General features: G+C 44.0%; 1 protein-coding gene across 1 annotated transcript in view; it reads right to left on the reverse strand.

The window, feature by feature from the left end:
* The window catches only part of PRPF40A (pre-mRNA processing factor 40 homolog A), a 38610-nt gene that overhangs the window by 17130 nt on the left and 2691 nt on the right, over nt 1-18789 (reverse strand). The window contains exons 2-15 of the mRNA XM_044302803.1: nt 16311-16388; nt 14782-14904; nt 14586-14678; nt 14463-14484; nt 12801-12820; nt 12341-12415; nt 12146-12256; nt 10813-10933; nt 8137-8164; nt 6715-6987; nt 3866-3974; nt 3479-3543; nt 3197-3361; nt 3007-3115 (exon numbers count right to left, since the gene is read on the reverse strand). Coding sequence (XP_044158738.1) covers nt 3007-3115; nt 3197-3361; nt 3479-3543; nt 3866-3974; nt 6715-6987; nt 8137-8164; nt 10813-10933; nt 12146-12256; nt 12341-12415; nt 12801-12820; nt 14463-14484; nt 14586-14678; nt 14782-14904; nt 16311-16388 — 1392 coding nt within the window. The remainder of the gene's footprint in view (nt 1-3006; nt 3116-3196; nt 3362-3478; nt 3544-3865; nt 3975-6714; nt 6988-8136; nt 8165-10812; nt 10934-12145; nt 12257-12340; nt 12416-12800; nt 12821-14462; nt 14485-14585; nt 14679-14781; nt 14905-16310; nt 16389-18789) is intronic.

Below are 18789 nucleotides of genomic sequence, written 5' to 3' on the forward strand. Positions count from 1 at the left end.
CAGTCGGCACTTAGGCTACTTGCACACTAGTGGAACGGACCTCCGGCAGGCTGTTTTGGCGGGTGAACAGCCTGTCTGATCCGTCCTGCCGCTAGTGACAGTGTGCCCCCGGACTACCACTCCATCCCCATGGACTATAATGGGGGCGGATTTCCAGTGAGAGGCTGCCAGAATAAATGTCGGACATGTCGTAGTTTTATTCCGGCAGCCTCTCACCGTGCCTCCGCCCCATTAATGTCAATAGGGACAGAGCGGCAGTCTGGGGGCACACAGTCACTAGCGGCAGGATGGATCCGACAGGCTGTTCACCCGACGAAGCAGCCTGCTGGAGGTCCGTGCCGCTAGTGTTAAAGTAGCCTTACACAGGTAAGATTGACATTCAGGCCTAGTTCACACTTCAGTGGTTCGGTCAGCGATTTCTATCAGGGATTGAGAGCGTAAATCAGGTGCGGATCAAAAACACAGAAGAGGTGCAGATCTTTCCATTATACCTTATATCGGAGTAGGCTTCACGTCTGGTTTTGAAGTGTGAACTAGTCCCGATTACTCGGCCCAAACACATTGATTGAGAATCTGATACAGTGACCGCTGTCAATCATCCTGTGTATTCAGTGCAAGAAATACGCTCCATGACCTGAATGCTGCCCCTATGACAAGGACCCACAACATTAATGATTTATAATGCGGAGTGTTCCTGCCCAATCTTAATGCTAATTAAACTGCTTACAGTCAGGCAGGGACACACAGCATTATAAATCATAATGCTGTGGATCCATGACAGAATTCAGGACGGAAAAAACCTTTGACACACAGCACATTTCTAGCACAGAATGCACGCTGGTGTGAGATTAGCCTGTCTCTTCCTAGAAGTTCTATCAGAATGTACTATTTTTCTGAGCAAATTCACACTAAGCCTACGCCCAGACGCAGCGGTACTGAAATCTCCATCCACATGTAGCGGAAAGATCAACATGGAAAAATTAGCATTGGATTGTGGATTTCCAATTACAGTATACATTTTCAGCCCTTCAAACACATGCAGAAAGCCACAGCGGATTTTTTCTGCTTCTTGAGGACTCTACCTAAAGGATTTATTATTATTTTTTTAACCCCCAGCATCCTTTTTCCTTAGACCTCTGGCCTATCCATGGGGCAAATCATCAATATTTTATTTGTGAGGGTTTGACTCTCGTCCCCTGTCAACCAGCAGAACTTGATTGTATTAAACACCCCTCAGCTGGCCCCATTCCCTTCACTAGTGTGGCACTTTATTTCCCTGGAAAGCAGGCAGCTGGTGCACCGCTATATAAAGCAGTGCTACATCAGGGCTGCAGATCGTTAAGGGCCCCAGAGTTCTAACCCTAACCCCATAAAGTCATGGAATAGCCTAGAAACATGCCACTTTATCCACCGGGAATACCCCTTCATTTTATTTTCTTATACAATATAAAGCCTTTTATACAGGACCAATAAAAAGCTTTCAGAATGTTAGTAGAATTGAAATGCTGTAAAATAATACATCCTACATAGGTGTAACAAGCAGTGTTCCCTCAAAGCTGTGCGGCTGCGCAGCAATTATGGTGCGCCCGCTCAAGTTTTTAATGTCCGCTCAGCGCTCACCCTGCTGGCAAAATGCCCACACTTATTTCTTCTACATCCTATTCCTACAGCACGTTCTGTGTGCGGCTCAGCGGGGCGCCGCCTACCCCATATTGCCGTGCTACTGCTTCCTCCTCCTTTTTCCAACCGGAAGAGGAGGACTGAGCATGCAGCAGCAGGGCGAAGTAACAGAGGCGGTAGCGCCATCTGAGAGGCTAGAGCGAGCCTCTAATGAGGAATGTGGCGTTTTTCTTCTCCCTTCAGCTCAGGGTAAATGTATGAGGAGAGGAAGTGTCAGGCTCAGCATCAGCAATAAGAGTTATGCCTCATGCACACGACCGTTGCGGTTTGGGTGCGGACCCATCCACTTCAATGGAGCCGCAAAAGATGCGGACAGCACTCAGTGTGCTGTCCGCATCCATTGCTCCGTTTCGTGGCCCCACACAAATAATATAACAACATGTCCTATTCTTGTCCGTTTTGCGGACAAGAATAGGCATTTCTACAATGGGCTGCCTGTTCCGTTCCGCAAATTGCGGAAGGCACATGGGCGGCTTCTGTGTTTTGCGGATACGCAATTTGCGGACCGCAAAAAACTGAACGGTGTGCATGAGGCCTTAGAATGCACTCAGCCGCGCTACACCGGCCGCATTGTTTCTCCCTGCTAGCACTAGAATGATGGCCTAACCGGGGCATCTCTGCTCATGTACATAATTATATATGTATAGCAGGTATAAGTGATGCATCTTGTAGTTTTAAGGACTACGATGCTGGTATAACCTAGGTATTCCCTTGTATTATACAGGAGGCTCCCACTTGCCCAGGTTATACCAGCATGGTTCATATCACTATATACACTGAACAAAAATATAAACAACACTTTCGGTTTTGCTCCCATTTTGTATGAGCTGAATGTCACCCATTGAGCATGTTTGGGATGCTCAGGATCGGCGTATACGACAGAGTGTTACAATTCCTGCCAATATTCTGCAACTTCGCACAGCTATTGAAGAGGAGTGGACCAACATTCCACAGGCCACAATCAACAACCTGATCAACTCTATGCAATGGTGATGTGTTGCACTGTGTGCAGCAAATGTGGCCGCACCAGATACTGACTGGATTTCTGACCGCAAAACCGGATCCATTTTTCCGGAACATTTGGGGCTGGAGAGAAAACGGTAGCATGCTGCAGTATTTTCTGCGGCCAAAAAAACATAAGAGACTGAACTGATGCATCCTGAACGGATTGCTCTGCATTCAGAATGCATTAGGATAAAACCGATCAGTTTTTTTTCCAGTATTGAGCCCCTAGGACGGAACTTGATGCTGGAAAATAAAAACGCTAGTGTGAAAGTACCCTTAATTTTAGAAAAGAAATATGAAATACCATTGCTACAGTCTTACCTTTTCTTTCTTTGCTAAATAGAATAAGACATCTTCATAAATCTCGAGGCGATCACGTTCAGAAATTCCATTCCAAACATCTAATTCTGTGAACATCTGTTCTGCTTTTCTGATAGACAAGAAAATTGGATTACTATGACAGGTTTAATGTACTTCACAAAAAAAAAGTGATTGTATTTGGTTGTCTTACTTGTATCGGGTGATGGAGGTCATCTTTTCGTGATTTTCTAAGAACCTCTGGAAAGCCTCTTTTGCCTCCTTATATTTCAGCCTGGCGTCCTCTTTTTCTTCCTTTTCTGTCTGAACTTTGTAAGCATTAAAAGCTTGTTTTTTCTCACTCAACTTTGCCAGGGCACTATTAGAAAGAAAAAAAAAAAAAAAAGAAGATTGAATTATGGAAATGATACAATGAACTGAACACGACCAATGAACAGACAAGAAAAAACTTGTCGCAATTTCTGCTTAGAATTACCTGTATCTGGGATCATTAATGATCATTTTCATGGCTTGTTCCCAAGATGCATTGGACAGCACACGCTGTGAAAAAGGAAAAAAAAAGAAAAGTTTTACTGAATATCATAAGCATATAATATATTTGCTAATGATTAGAAGAGAAAGAGCCTCATGGTCACTCACTGAACTGAATGAGGTTGGATGCAGTTCCACACACAGCTGGATGGCCAAGTGTGCCGCTGTGCATGGAAAAATGTGGAAGGAGCCGCAGTGCCGAATTAGAGCCCCTTTATTCTCATGACTGGCTTGGGTTCCAAAGGTCTGACCCCCACCGATCATAAAGAAATTGCATAATCCGGTGAAAAGCCACTTTGATGGGAACAACCCTTCCGTTTATTTTTATTACCTTTTCTTTTAGGAGTTCTTTAAATGCTTGCTTGGCTTCTTCTTTTGTGTTCCAAGTGTAGGTTTTTTTGGGAGCTTTTTCCTCTTCAGGTTCTTCTATTGAAGCAGAGCTGAAGATAAAACATTTTTTAAAGTCATTGAAAGAATTCATGACCATTTAGATATGAGAGAAAATACACAGTCATCTGCAGACCATTGGGAGATTCAGCTAAATTTGGTGAGCTTTCCTGAATACTTTACATACATGACCACCTCCACAAGGATTTCCCCCATCCCCTTAGTTTCTAGGCTAGCAGTGTAAACAGTCGCAGCCGACTATATCCTTTTCCAGGATGACGCTACATTTGATGGGAGGCCAAACAATCAGACTCCCACCGATCAGATACTGAGGTTACTTTAATTGTTTACCACGTAGTAAAAGGCCAATTTCACATGGCAGTATTCAGGAAAGTATAAACTAGGAATTCCAGAAAATGCATTTCTTTCCATGATATTTTTCTACATTTATGTCCCACTCATGGCTTTGGCTTATATACACTGGTCAAAAAAAAATATAAACATAATTGTACGGGTTGGTAAGAAAACAGCAAAGCCTATATATAAAAACATTTGTTACTTTTTAAAGTTTCAGAACAATTGTGGAAAAGGGGAACTGATGAGCTGAAGGAGAGCTCATTGCATCAAACCGCTTAATGCTGCAGTTACTATTGGCAGTGCATCGAGTGGGTAAAAGGCTGGGATCAAAAGTTTCTCATATTCTGCGATTGTACAATCCTATGCTTAAGCTCCCCTTCACTCTTACCATGTAGGAGTGGAGCATGGGAGCATTTCCTAGCTCCGATGCTCCCTTTGCCTTGCTCTGCATCGCGCAGGGCAAGGTCTGTTTGTTGTGAGTCGGTGACGTACCGGGCTTCACATCAGTATGCTAGGCAGAGACGTCCTCCTAGCAGGGAGCCCGGTGATGTCACCATTACAAATGCTACATGGTAAAGGAGTGAAGGGGAGCTTATATCAGAGTTCAGCTCTGAACCCAGACAACCCCTTTAAAGCATTCCATAATGTTGTAAACATTTGGGTTTATCCGGGACTACAATGTTAAATAGGACCACTTTTTTTTTTTTTTTTTTAGATAAAATACCTTTACTTGAGGAGTACCCCCTGCTGATGCTGCCACCCTGCCTGTTTTTTTCAAATATCGCTCCTACTCCCCCCTGAAGTTTTCCCACTCCGTATGTTAATACTGAGCATCGGTACAGGGAGGAGGAAACCCTGGCGTCTCCTCACTGTACCGATACTCAGTATTAACATACTGAGCAGGGCGGGGAAAAAAATAAAACAAAACAACAGGCAGGTTGGCAGCATCAGCAGGGGGGTACCCCACAAGTAAAAAAAGGTATTTATGTAAACTAAGAAAAAAAATTAAAATAAAAAGGTACTCTTAAAGGCCTACCAACAGAGTAAATCATTAATATCATGGAGCTGGGGGTCCAACTCTCAGCACCAGATTTGTGCCTGGTAAACAATGAGGCCTTTTCTGCCAGCTCATCGGTGAAGAATTAGACCTCCACCAATCTGGCGGCCTATCCTAAGGAATAACTGTTAATGAGCAGTCAAATACACCATTTCCTCCCACAACCCAGACAGCAGAAAACCTTTTTTTTTTTTTTGTCCACTGGTGTTAGGAGGCATGTGTCATAACCCAGAGCTGCATTTACAATTCTGCTGGCTGCTACCACAACGGATCAACAAGCTTGGGTGAGTTATATAATAAATTTACTGTACAGCACATGGTGTCGATATATCAGTTCCCAAAATGCAGATCACCAAGGCAAAGTCTGAACAGCTATTCATAAAGCAAGGAATATTGGGAAAGTTCAGCTATGAACCAACCTTGGATGCCATTCTAGAAGCAACAAATAGACCTGCAAGTATAAAAAAGCCAAGAAACTTGACCATTTGAGCCTATTCACCTACAAACTGAACACAAGGTCATCAGGGCACCCTTCTCCCCAAATACAAGACTTTGACCGAATGTTCTGCATTATGAAGATACAGTGATCCCTCAAGATGCAATATTTTCAACACACAGTGGTCTTTTCTGATCCATCGTAGGTTGAAACCAGACTCGACGTACAATGGGCCAGATATATCATTAGGCAAAGTCACTTTTGTGGAGTGGAAAAGTCGCAAAAAAGTCCCAAAGGCTAAAAATTTGCGACTTTTTTCTGCTCTGCACTATGCTCGCCAGTTTTCTGAAAGTGGGCGTGTTTTCGTATGTAAATGAATCTCTAGACAGATTTACTATTGGGACTTTTTTAAAAAGTCGCAAAAAAGTCGCAACTTCACTCCAGTGAGGACCATGCTTATCTTATGAGACTTTTTAATAGAACATGCGACTTTTTCATAAAAACGTGCGACTTTTGAAAAGCTGCTTACTGACGGATAAACTGCTACCGTCAAACCACATTTATTACAGTCTTAAAGGGGCGATCATAAATCTGACTTGGCTAAAACTGACTTTAGCCATATGTGAAAGTGGAGTGAGCTGTCAGAGTCGTGATAAATCTGGCCCAATGTCTTTGGTAAAATAGCTGGATTAGTTGCTAGTTAGCAGCTATTCCTCACTGTTGTAAGGACTTGTTTTTATCAGTCTTTGTTATCTTCTTATTTTTCTTAAATCTTCATTTTCTCTTACCTTGAATGACATTTTGGGGGTTTGGAACAGATTACTCAACTTACAATGGTTTCAACATACAATGGTCGTCCTGGACCCAATTAATATTGCAACTTGAGGGACCACTGTAATCTAATCTTGCCCACACTGATTTAGAGCCACACATATGTACTTACTCTGGCAAAACGTCTTGTTTAGCCAATTCTTCGACTACGCCGCTGCTGCTAACTTCGTGATCCTTGTCTTGAATAGAAGATGATACAGAATAGGCTTGCTCCTCTACAATATCATTGACCATCATTTCAGTGTCTATGGCAGGAGTAGTGGGGGTGGACATCACAAGCTCTGGTTCTGCAGCTATTGACACAGGTGTGGTGGTGCTGACCATCTCTGCAGCTTGAGTGGCCTGGACGGGTGCAACAGCTGCAGAAGCTGCTGGGTCCGGTACACTGCGCAAAGAGTAGATGTAAAATGTCACTTATGAACAAAACAGCAATACTTAAACCAAACTCTAAAATTTCCCATCGCTGTATACACAATGGAGTCATGTATACAAGAAACCATGAGGCTTTCTGCTCTTGATCAAGTGATCATAGGGCGTCTTGTGATTGAAGGAACGGCTGGGTCTTAGGCTGGGTTCACACCTGAGCGTTTTACAGCGCGTTCCTACGCGCTGTAAAACGCCCGACACTCAAAAAAGTACATGAGCGACTTTGGGGCGTTTTGACGCGTGTTTGTGGCCATAGGACACTGTAGTCAATCACATAAACGCGCGTCAAACGCGCGTTTACTATTACAAAAAACGCGCATAAAAATGCGCGACAAAAACGCGCGTTTGCGCAACGCTCAGGTGTGAACTCAGCCTTAGAAACAGATCAGTTCAGCAGTGAGGCCTTACAGTCTGCTCCCCATGTATCTGAGGATAATCTGGCAGCTCCAGTTACAGGAGAAATTAGCAAAAATAAAAATAAAATTTTAAATCCCCCCCACCCCTACTCCCGACAACAACTATATATATCTATATAAAAGTAGAGACACAATTTAAAAAAGTACTTTGGCTGCACTTTGTAACATTATAAAAAAAATAAAATAAAAATACAGTTATAACAAAAATACAACAGCAGCACAGTTAGAAAAAGAAATAAAAGTAAATAGGGTGCAAATCCTCAGAAGGTAGGCGATCATTCCACTGTACAATATTTCCCAAAAACGAGGCAGCACTCCAGATAAAAGTGAAAGGTGATGAGTTGACCCAATTTATTCCCAAGAAAAATATGACAAAATCAAAACCCCACATATCACCAAAATAAAGAGGCTAAAAATTATTTCAAATACTAAAAAAAGCGATTTTGAAGCTTAAAAAAAATAAAAAAATTCAATGTGTCCAGCCATGAAGGTAAGAAAACAGCACGAGTCTGTACTAACTCCATGTAAAGGAGTTTTCTCTGTACAAAATTTTTGTTAAAAGGGCTTATGAGAAATTGGAAAAACCATGTCTGAACTTTTTCTGAAAAAGTGTCAAATGTGATGAAGCTGCCGACATGCAAACAGTCTTCATTTTTCTAAATACATAGATAGGAAAAAAACAAAAGACATACCTGCCACTTTCTTCTGCCTTGATCATTGCTGCAAAAGAATGGAAAAAATAATGTAAATATAATTTAACACAAGTTTTAATATTTTGCATGTTTTTACACAAGAGAAATGTGTTGCCGAGTTCCGATTTGAAGTCTGATGGAAATTTTAGGTGCGTCGTATGGTCCGGTGAGTCTTACGCTGCGTTCATACCTGAGCGTTCGGGATGGAGCGCTCTTTATGCGCGATTGTATGCGCGTTTACAATCGCGGCTCCGGAACAAGTGAACGCTCATTGTCGCGCGTTCCCGAAGGTCTATGTACGGGAACGCGCGACAAGATGCCCCAAAGAAGCTCCTGTACTTCTTGGGCGTCGCACGTTTTACAGCGCGATCGTACGCGCTGTAAAACGCTAAGGTGAGAACCATTCCCATAGGTAATCATTGGTTCTTGCCTGTTGAGCGTTTTACAGCCTAAGGCCTCATGCACACGACCGTTGTGTGCACCCGTGGCCGTTGTGCCGTTTTCCGTTTTTTTCTGCGGCTCCATTGACTTTCAATGGGGCCGTAGAAAACTCGGCTTGTGCACCGTTTTTACACCGCGCCCGTGACCCGTGTTTCGAGGCCGTGAAAAAAATATAACCTGTCCTATTTTTTTCACGGCCAACGGTTCACGGGCCCATTCAAGTCAATGGGTCCGTGAAAGAACACGGATGCACACAAGATTGGCATCCGTGTCCGTGATCCGTGGCCGTAGGTTGCTTTCATACAGACGGATCCGAAGATCCGTCTGCATAAAAGCTTTTTCTGATCTAAGTTTTCACTTCGTGAAAACTCATTTCCGACAGTATATTCTAACACAGAAGCGTTCCCATGGTGATGGGGACGCTTCAGGTTAGAATATACTGAAAAACTGTGTACATGACTGCCCCCTGCTGCCTGGCAGGTGCTGCCAGGCAGCAGGGGGCAGTCCCCCCCCCTGTTTTTAACTCATTTGTGGCCAGTGCGGCCGCCCCCCCCCCCTCCCTCCCCTGTAGTTAACTTCTTGGTAGCCAGCCCCCCTCCCTCCCCTGTAGTTAACTAATTGGTGTCCAGTGGGCCCCCCCTCCGTCCGCTATAGATAACTCATTGGTGTCCAGTGGGCCCCCCCTCCGTCCGCTATAGATAACTCATTGGTGGCCAGTGGGCCCTCTCCCCTCCCACCCCCTCCTAATTAAAATCGCCCCCCTATCATTGGTGGCAGTGGTGAGTACCGATCGGAGTCCCAGTGTAATCGCTGGGGCTCCGATCGGTAACCATGGCAACCGGGACGCTACTGCAGTCCCGGTTGCCATGGTAGCTTAGCAATTTGTAGAAGCTTTATACTTACCTGAAGAGCAGCGATGTCTGTGACCGGCCGGGAGCTCCTCCTACTGGTAAGTGACAGGTCTGTGCTATAAGCAATGCGCCGCACAGACCTTTCACTTACCAGTAGGAGGAGCTCCCGGCCGGTCACAGACATCGCAGCTCTTCAGGTAAGTATGAAGCGTCCCGGTTGCCATGGTTACCGATCGGAGCCCCAGCGATTACACTGGGACTCCGATCGGTACTCACCACTGCCACCAATGATAGGGGGGCGATTTTAATTAGGAGGGGGAGGGAGGGGAGAGGGCCCACTGGCCACCAACGAGTTATCTACAGCGGAGGGAGGGGGGCCCACTGGACACCAATGAGTTATCTATAGCGGACGGAGGGGGGGCCCACTGGACACCAATGAGTTATCTATAGCGGACGGAGGGGGGGCCCACTGGACACCAATGAGTTATCTATAGCGGACGGAGGGGGGGCCCACTGGCCACCAACGAGTTATCTATAGCGGACGGAGGGGGGGCCCACTGGCCACCAACGAGTTAACTACAGGGGAGGGAGGGGGGGCCCACTGGACACCAACGAGTTAACTACAGGGGAGGGAGGGGGGGCCCACTGGACACCAACGAGTTTACTACAGGGGAGGGGGGGCGGCCGCACAGGGGAGGGAGGGGGGGGGGGGGCGGCCGCACTGGCCACCAATGAGTTAACTACAGGGGAGGGAGGGGGGGCGGCCGCACTGGCCACCAATGAGTTAAAAACAGGGGGGGGGGGGGGGGTCTGCCCCCTGCTGCCTGGCAGCACCTGCCAGGCAGCAGGGGGCAGTCATGTACACAGTTTTTCAGTATATTCTAACCTGAAGCGTCCCCATCACCATGGGAACGCCTCTGTGTTAGAATATACTGTCGGATCTGATTTTCACGATGTAGCTCATATCCGACAGTATATTCTAACATAGAGGCGTTCCCATGGTGATGGGGACGCTTCAAGTAAAAATATACCATCGGATTGGAGAAAACTCCAATCCGATGGTATAAAAGAACTCCAGACTTTACATTGAAAGTCAATGGGGACGGATCCGTTTGAAATGGCACCATATTGTGTCAACTTCAAACGGATCCGTCCCTATTGACTTGCATTGTAATTCAGGACGGATCCGTTTGGCTCCGCACGGCCAGGCGGACGCCAAAACGACTTTTTTTTCATGTCCGTGGATCCTCCAAAAATCAAGGAAGACCCACGGACGAAAAAACGGTCACGGATCACGGACCCACGGACCCCGTTTTTGCGGGCCGTGAAAAAAAACTGTCGTGTGCATGAGGCCTTATGGAGAGAAAAATATTATGTTAGTTACCTTCAAGATCCTCCAGCTCCTTTGGTTTAGCCCAACGAGATTCCTTTGTCTGGGAATTGTAAAAGTAGGGCTTTCCAGAGTCGGATTTGAATTCCTTCCAAGGACATTTGGATAACATTTGCTAAAAAAAAGTCATTAACATAATTAGAGAACATTTCAAAGGGCCGCACATATAATTAATAACCTTTTATACGTTTAGCCAACAAACTAAAATTCACCACAGGTTCAGCTGCTAATCTGCAGCGATTCCGTGTGTTCTATGATGAACTGGGCACTAATAGTATCACCAATGATACCTTCCTACACACTGAAAGGATGAATTCCAATGCGAAAATTTGGAGCATGTTCAAGAGAATGACCATGCCATGATTAAATGTTCTTCTGAAGCAGCGAGGAGCAGCTGCCAATGAACCTCTTTTTTAAAGAGAGCACTGTGTCTGTTAGGCCTCATGCACACGACCGGTTTTTTTTTTAAGGTCCGCAAAAACGTGGTCCGTAGGTCTGTGACCGTTTTTTCGTCCGTGGGTCTTCCTTGATTTTTGGAGGATCCACGGACATGAAAAATGAAAAAAAAAATTAAGTCAAGTTTGCCATTGAAATGATAGGAAAAAACGGACACGGATGACAATCTTGTGTACATCCGTGTTTTTTCACGGACCCATTGACTTGAATGGGTCCGTGAACCGTTGGCCGTGAAAAAAATAGGACAGGTCATATTTTTTTCACGGCCAGGAAAAACGGATCACGGATGCGGCTGCCAAACGGAAAGTCAATGGGTCAGTGAAAAAAAAAAACGGAAAACGGCCACGGATGCACACAACGGTCGTGTGCATGAGGCCTTAAGGAGATGAACTGCCCCCATGTATAATGATAAGTGAATAAGGTCTATTGTACATACGTTAGTGGTATAGGAGAACCAGAAGATCCAGGTAGGCTATCACACTAAATCCTGCTCAGGTCTTAATAAAGGAGGAGCAAGTTTGGGATTCCCAGTTATGGATTTTCTCTAATCTATATATTAGTCGAGTCTTACCAATCCACTCCCTATATGAAGGTGGTTCAGATTGAAGCCAGTGAAGGGGAATCAATAATTCAGTAGATGCTATTAAGTTGGATTTATTTCTGTATTCTTTAGACATGTGAATGAAGAATTTGTATAGGTGTGTTTCTTATGTATATGACCTAATAAGCGTAACAGAACAGTGGGCAACTACGGCAAGGATGGAAATAAAAAGCATCTGATAAAGGTTCTATAAACCAGCCTTTATCATTTCCAATCAATTTTCAGTTTCATGTAACGAAGGCTGACAGACAAGAAAGGCAATTATTTTACCTCCACTGGAGATTTCATTTCATCCGGCTTCTCCCAGGTAGACTGCTTGGTTTCGATATGATAATAATACGTCCTACCATCTGGTGATTTATGCTCAGTCCACAAAGATTTCTGCAAGTGGGAAAAATGGTGATGTAAGAAGAGCAAAACTACCGTAATCAACTCTGATAAAAAGCAATAAATCAAGTAAATTACCGGTTTATTTGGTTCTTCATTAGTGCTGCTATTAGCAGTGATCGATGGTGGTGCTGAAATTACAGGAAGTGGCGACTGGGAAGACAGTAAAATAAAAACACTTTACTATGGTGTATCCAAGATTAATAATAATAAAAATAATAAAAAATACTCGGACAATCCCTCTCAAAAGCCTAAATGAAAAATATTATGTCCGGTACTCCTGCGGCTACTTGTTTAGCATGTGACACAAGTGAGCTGTACTGTGCAGTGAGCAACCCCACTGCAGTTTGCAGAAAAGTAGCAGCAGGAGGACTGAACCAACGCTGCAGAGAACTCAGCTCAAGAAAGGGCCAAGTAGAAAGTCCTTTTTTTTATTTTGGGCTATTAAAAGGCTTGACCAAGATTTTAAGTTCTCTCAGACAACTCCGGTCAACATAGACATGTACAACTTGTAGGTTGTTAAATATAGAAAACTTACCGGTGCAACTGGCGGCTGACCTGGGAGCAAGTGAACAAAAACAGAAAAAAAACGTTATGCACCAAAATCCAAAAGGTAACATGCATACCCAAATTATCACATGGAACATAAAAGTAAAGGCATACAAAACATCCTAGAAAAGCTGTGACAACCCTTGTCCATAGGTGCCATCATAACCTGAAATTGAACTCTGATAGTGAAGGGTGATAGTATCTCCAGAGAGCTACTTCATAGTGCTGTTCCTAGTCCTGTGGACACGTCACATGCCTGCATCACAAATGTACAGCCAGCATGTTAAAGCAAACCTGCCACCAGATTACCCCCATTACACCAGGCACATAACCCGGTAGGGGTGATCCTGCAAATTAAAATAATACCTTCCTCGCCACTGTTAAGGCCACAGTTGTTGATAAAGTCGTACTTTTAGTCCTTTGCTGTCAGGCAATTTTGAGCACCACTATGCGACGCCTACCGACATCTAAACACCCTCTACTCGATTGACAGTGCTAGAGCAAGTCAAAGTCGTACTCTAGTGCTGTCAATCAAGAGGAGGGGTGTTTAGACGTCAGAAGGCGTCGCATGGCGGTACTCGTACTGAAAAAGCCCGCCTCCCAGTGCTCGAAATTGCCTGCCAGCAAAGAAATAAAAGTATGACTATCAACAACCGTGGTGCCGACAGTGGGGAGGATAGTATTTTAAACTGCAGGATCCTCACCCCTACAAGTGCCTGGTTTAATAGGGGTGATCTGGTGACAGAGCCACTTTAAGCTACAAATGTATGACCAAACAGAACTTCACCCCACGCTCCTGATACATCTGTGAACTAGTTCAAGTCAGTAAACCTCTAGATCAGGTATTAGCAATCTTCGGCACTCCAGCTTCTGTGAAACTACAACTCCCAGCATGCACACTTACTCAGCTGTTTTTGTAACTCCTATAGAAGTGAAAGAAGGATTCTGGGAGTTATAGTTTCAGAACAGCTGGAGTGGCGAAGATTGCTGGCCCATTTAGTTCTGGTGAATGTGGTGATATGCACATGTAGTAACCTGTCTGAACTTCACATCTTGTATCTTTTAAGAGGTATTACAGTTATATAAAGGGGTATTACAGTTATATAAAGTTATACCTTATGCACAGGGCCTCCACCGAACAGTGGCCATGTATCCTGTGGGGCCCCCCAAAATGAACAGAGCAGCCGTTCAGGCACATGCTGTACTTTGCTATAGAAATTAATGAAGTGGCAGGGTGAATGTCGGACCACCACTCCATTTATTTCAAGGGGTTCCACGAGGTACGGGCCTCCAGTTCTCATGATTAGTGGGGTCCCAGCAATCTAGTAGCTATCCCCCATCCTGTGGATAGTTGCTAACTTTATATAACTGGAATAGGCATTTAAGTCAGGTCCTGTTTGGGTCACACTGTTAGCCAAAAACATGCATTTGCATTAATTTATCTTTTTTCAAAACTTGCAAAAATGCCCATGCATGTAAGGTGCTGGGTGACATTTCACAAAATTCCGCCAAGTGCCTACTTTCAGAAGATATATGGGTGTGGGTGGTATAATACAGTGTTGTTAATTTTATAATGATGGTTGTGAAAATTGTCGTGGCAGAGAAAGGGTTAACTGCATAAAAATAGAAAACCCCTTTAATAGATCCTTACCTAATGTGGGGTCCAAACCTGGCTGTAATAAAAAAACAAAAAAAAAACATTAATTGGTCTGATATGTGGCAATATGTTTTAAAGTAAACCTATGTAACAAGTAAAACTAAACAGATACATTACCGGCATGCCTGCGGGTAAGGTGGGTAAGGTGCCGGGGGCTACATGAGTAGTCATCATCATCCCAGACATGAGAGAAGGAATCATAGGGGCCATCTGTACAAGGGGAAACATAAGTCATAACATTCAGAACTAAACCATGATGCTCAGCTTGTTTCATAAAGTTTATTATTATTTTTTTTTTTATTACATAACCTACCGGACCCATTGGATGAGCACCCATTGGTCCCAGCAAAGGTGGGATCATGCCTGGTGGGGCCAAACCTGGCCTTGGAGGTAGGCCACCCATTCCCACAGAGGGGTAATGGGCAACAGGGCTCATCTGATGAAAAAAAACAAAAAAAAACAGGTATATGTTTAATGTACGGTTTAGAGACTTGCCACAGAACATAATAAAGCTTAACAGTCACTGACTATTTTATTGGGCTATACATTATACGAGTAGTGCCCTTCTCTGACCTTAGCTCAATAACAGTAATTAAAAAAACAAAAATGCGGATAACACATAATTCATAAAAAAAAACATAAAAATAACATAATTAAAATGTTATAATTAGGTTCCCCTCTAAATAAAAATAATAAATGATTATAGGGGTCTGAAAGCCAAGAGACACCAAAGGTCAGTTGCAATAAGTTAAGCCGGTGATTCTCAGGGTCCGATTAGACTGGGCAGATACCTTTTTCAGACGAGCGGATGCCGTGCGTGGAATTCGCTGTGTGAAAGAGAGCCAAGCCCCGTCCCGGACAGCAGGGACACGGAGCATTAACATGATTGACAATGCTCCGTGCCCCTCTGTGATCTTTTTACTACAAAATCACAGTGAGAAAGTTGTTACTGTGATTTTGTAGTAAAAAGATCACAGAGAGGCACTGAGCATTATCAATCATGTTAATGCTCTGTGTCTCTGCTGTCCGGAGCGGGGCTTGGTTCTCTTTCACGCAGCGAATTCCACGCACGGCATCCACTCATGTGCTTTACATGGGGTTGTCCTTGGGATAGGTTATCAATATCAGATCGACAGGGGTTTGACTCCCAACATCCCATCGATCAGCTGTTTTAAGAGGTAGTGGCAGTCATACGACCACTGCTTCTGCTTCAAAATTTCCTACGTGTCGTCTCACTTGTAGAGTTGGCGCAGAGTAATTACAATTGCTCGTCCTATTCAAGTGAGCAGTATGAGCAATTGAAATTGCACTGACCTGCGCATTCAATTACACGGAAAAAAAATAAAATAAAAAAAAAACACTAGTAAAAGAACAATTTAAAAACAATTGGGAGGATCCCCTAAAAGCTATTTTAAAGAAAATCCCAAAAGAAAATAGTATGATTCCAAAAAATATACAAGCATTTCAGACAAAAAAACAACAACATTGCTGCACATTGTACATAAAAGTTTTTTTATTTTTGATATTTAATATAAATCCTATTCAAAATGGGATGGGCAAAAAAAATAAAAAATCAGCGAGGATTGCTACAAAAATGTAACCAGGCACCATGAGAGGGCCACTGCCGTCAAACCGATTCATTATATTGACATGGGAGAAACTTGTAGCAATCGCTACATGCAAATACAAAAATGTGATTGGATTGTTTCTGAAGCAAGTGAAGATTCCCTACACAGGGTATAACGGGCTTTATAAATCATGGATGCGTTTCATATTTAGCTGCAACATAATATGGAAAATGAGAACATACGGAAGAAGTCTATACAATAAAACATTACGTACAAACTGCGCCCTCATCATGCGAGAACCATTCGGATACAGTCCCGGCTGACTTGGTCCATTTGTACCATCGCCTGATGCCTGAAAGATATCCATAGGTTAATATTAACTTAGCTGAATTGTCATGGTTAGTAAGCAAAGGAAAAAACTAAGAAACACATAGGCGAAAAGCACTGATGTCATATTCATGTAGCTTAGTGTCTTGTGAACCCCAAATGCCACGATGGTGTTTTTCCGACTTTGTTGCATCACAACCTTGACCTAAAATGGATTTGAACTGACATTATGTAAGAGACCTGACAAACTAATCCAAACCTTTAGAGTGGAATGAAAAATTAAATAAAAACCGTAAAGTCACGAGTGCACATGTATCCGCTCCTTTACTATGCAGCTCAGAAATAAAGTCTCGGCCAACCAATGAGAGGGGGTCGACCGGTTTCAGGTGGAAACTGGACAAAAACAGGGGATCAGCCTGCAATAAACAAGTGATCATTAAATCCAGACCGAGAGCAGCAGCGCGGGAACTGCCAGGTAAGTAATGATCACTTCTTTATTGCAGGTAGATCCTCTCTGCTGCTCGAGATTTTCCTGAAACTGGACAACCCCTTTATTACCCACGGCCGTGTCCCCCAATGATACGAGCGAGAAATAAAAATAAGAAAACAAGCTTTGAGCTTACAAGAAAACACCACGTGGCAGACTCCGCAAACACATGGAATAAGGTTTTCTGGTCAGATAAGACAAAGGGTATATCCATACTGGCAAGGATTGCAGGGGCAGCGCAGATCCCATAGAAATAAAAGGGGTTGCAGCAGGAGTCACGTGTGCCGCGACTGCAACTCCTGAATTGAAAAAAATAAATAATAATACTGAGTTAGATTGTTTGCGATTTGGGGAGGTGTTTGTCGCAGTACACACGCCACATTTGCTGCAGCCCTACTCAGTTCTATGGGATCACAACTACACTGTGATGCCCGTGCGATCCTGGCCTCAACCAGTGTCACCATATCCTAAAACTAAACTTCATCCATTTTCTTCCATCACGGGAAATGCTATATGTGGCACAAGCCCAGCACTTCCCATCACCTAAAGAACATCTGTCCCACAGTGAAGTGTGGCGGCAGCGTACAGCTGTGGGGGGGGGGGGGCCTTCACTGGCAGTGATAGGAAAGTTGGTCTAGGGTTGAAGTGAAGATGGACGGCAGTAAATTCAGGGCAATTCTTGAGGGAAAACCCGTTTTTGGGTACTTTCACACTAGCGTTTTTCTTTTCCGGCACTGAGTTTTGTTAAAAGGGATCAATGCCGGAAAAGAACTGATCAGGTATATCCCCATGCATTTTGAATAGAGAGTAATCCGTTCAGGATGCATCAGGATGTCTTCAGTTCAGTCACTTTGACTGATCAGGCAAAAGATAAAACCGCAGCATGCTACGCTTTTATCTCCAGCAAAAAAAAAATGAAGACTTGTCTGAATGCCGGATCTGTTCATGCGCAGATGAAAAAAAATAAAAAGGTGAAAAATAAATAAATGCCGGATTCGTTTTGCCGGATGACACCGGAAAGATGGATCCGGCATTTCAATGCATTTTCCTGACTGATCAGGATCTGCTTGCCGGATCACGCTGCCGCAAGTGTGAAAGTAGCCTTTGTCTGCCAGAGATTTGAGACTGGGACAGAGGTTCCAGTACCAACTGGGCAACATACCGGGAAAGCTATACTGGAGGGGTTAAAGGGAAAAGATTTCAATGATTTGGAACGGCCGGGTCAAAGCAAAGACCTTACGAAATGACTTGAAGGCTGTTGTAAACTAACGCAACCCATGGAACTTGAATATGGAGCACTTTTTCCTGGAAGAATGACCCGAAAAACCCCTGTCTAGATGTACCAAACACCATCTAATTAAACTCTTGTAATTTGGAGTTAACCCTTTCTGCTGCAGAGTTAGAATTCCAAAGCGTCTTACAGAAAGAGGACTGGACTTGTGGCATTAGGGGCAATGAATGTTAGAATCTTTTCCATCTGCCACAGTATGCATTTGTTACATAATGTTGCAATGTGCCTGTGTCTAGTGCCCTTTATCAAGCTAGCTGAGTGCACTGGAGAGCATGGGGACATACGAGACCATGCTGGCGTTACGAGACCCTGCTGGCGTAAAGGGCTGAAGGAAAGAGAGAATGTACAAAGGGGAGGAGCAAGGCTCAAAGTCGCTGGGAGTGCCCGGCGACTTCCTCTTGGACTCCTAATTGGCATACTGTTCATTTTCTTAGCCCAAGTAATTAGCTATTGAACAAAGAGGTGGAAAAAGGTATGTTTGTGACCTAGTGCGTCACCTGCAGGACGCCAGGAACTGTTTTACGAGATTTTTGAACTGGATAGGTCGTCAGTATCTGAACGGTGGGAATCAGAAGCTGATCAGTTGAGAAGGCACTGGCGCCACTGCCTTCTCAGCTCACAAAGCACAGCGCCGTCCATTGTATAGTG

The sequence above is a fragment of the Bufo gargarizans genome, chromosome 8 (assembly GCF_014858855.1).
Source record: "Bufo gargarizans isolate SCDJY-AF-19 chromosome 8, ASM1485885v1, whole genome shotgun sequence".
In the NCBI taxonomy this organism is placed as follows: Eukaryota; Metazoa; Chordata; class Amphibia; order Anura; family Bufonidae; genus Bufo; species Bufo gargarizans.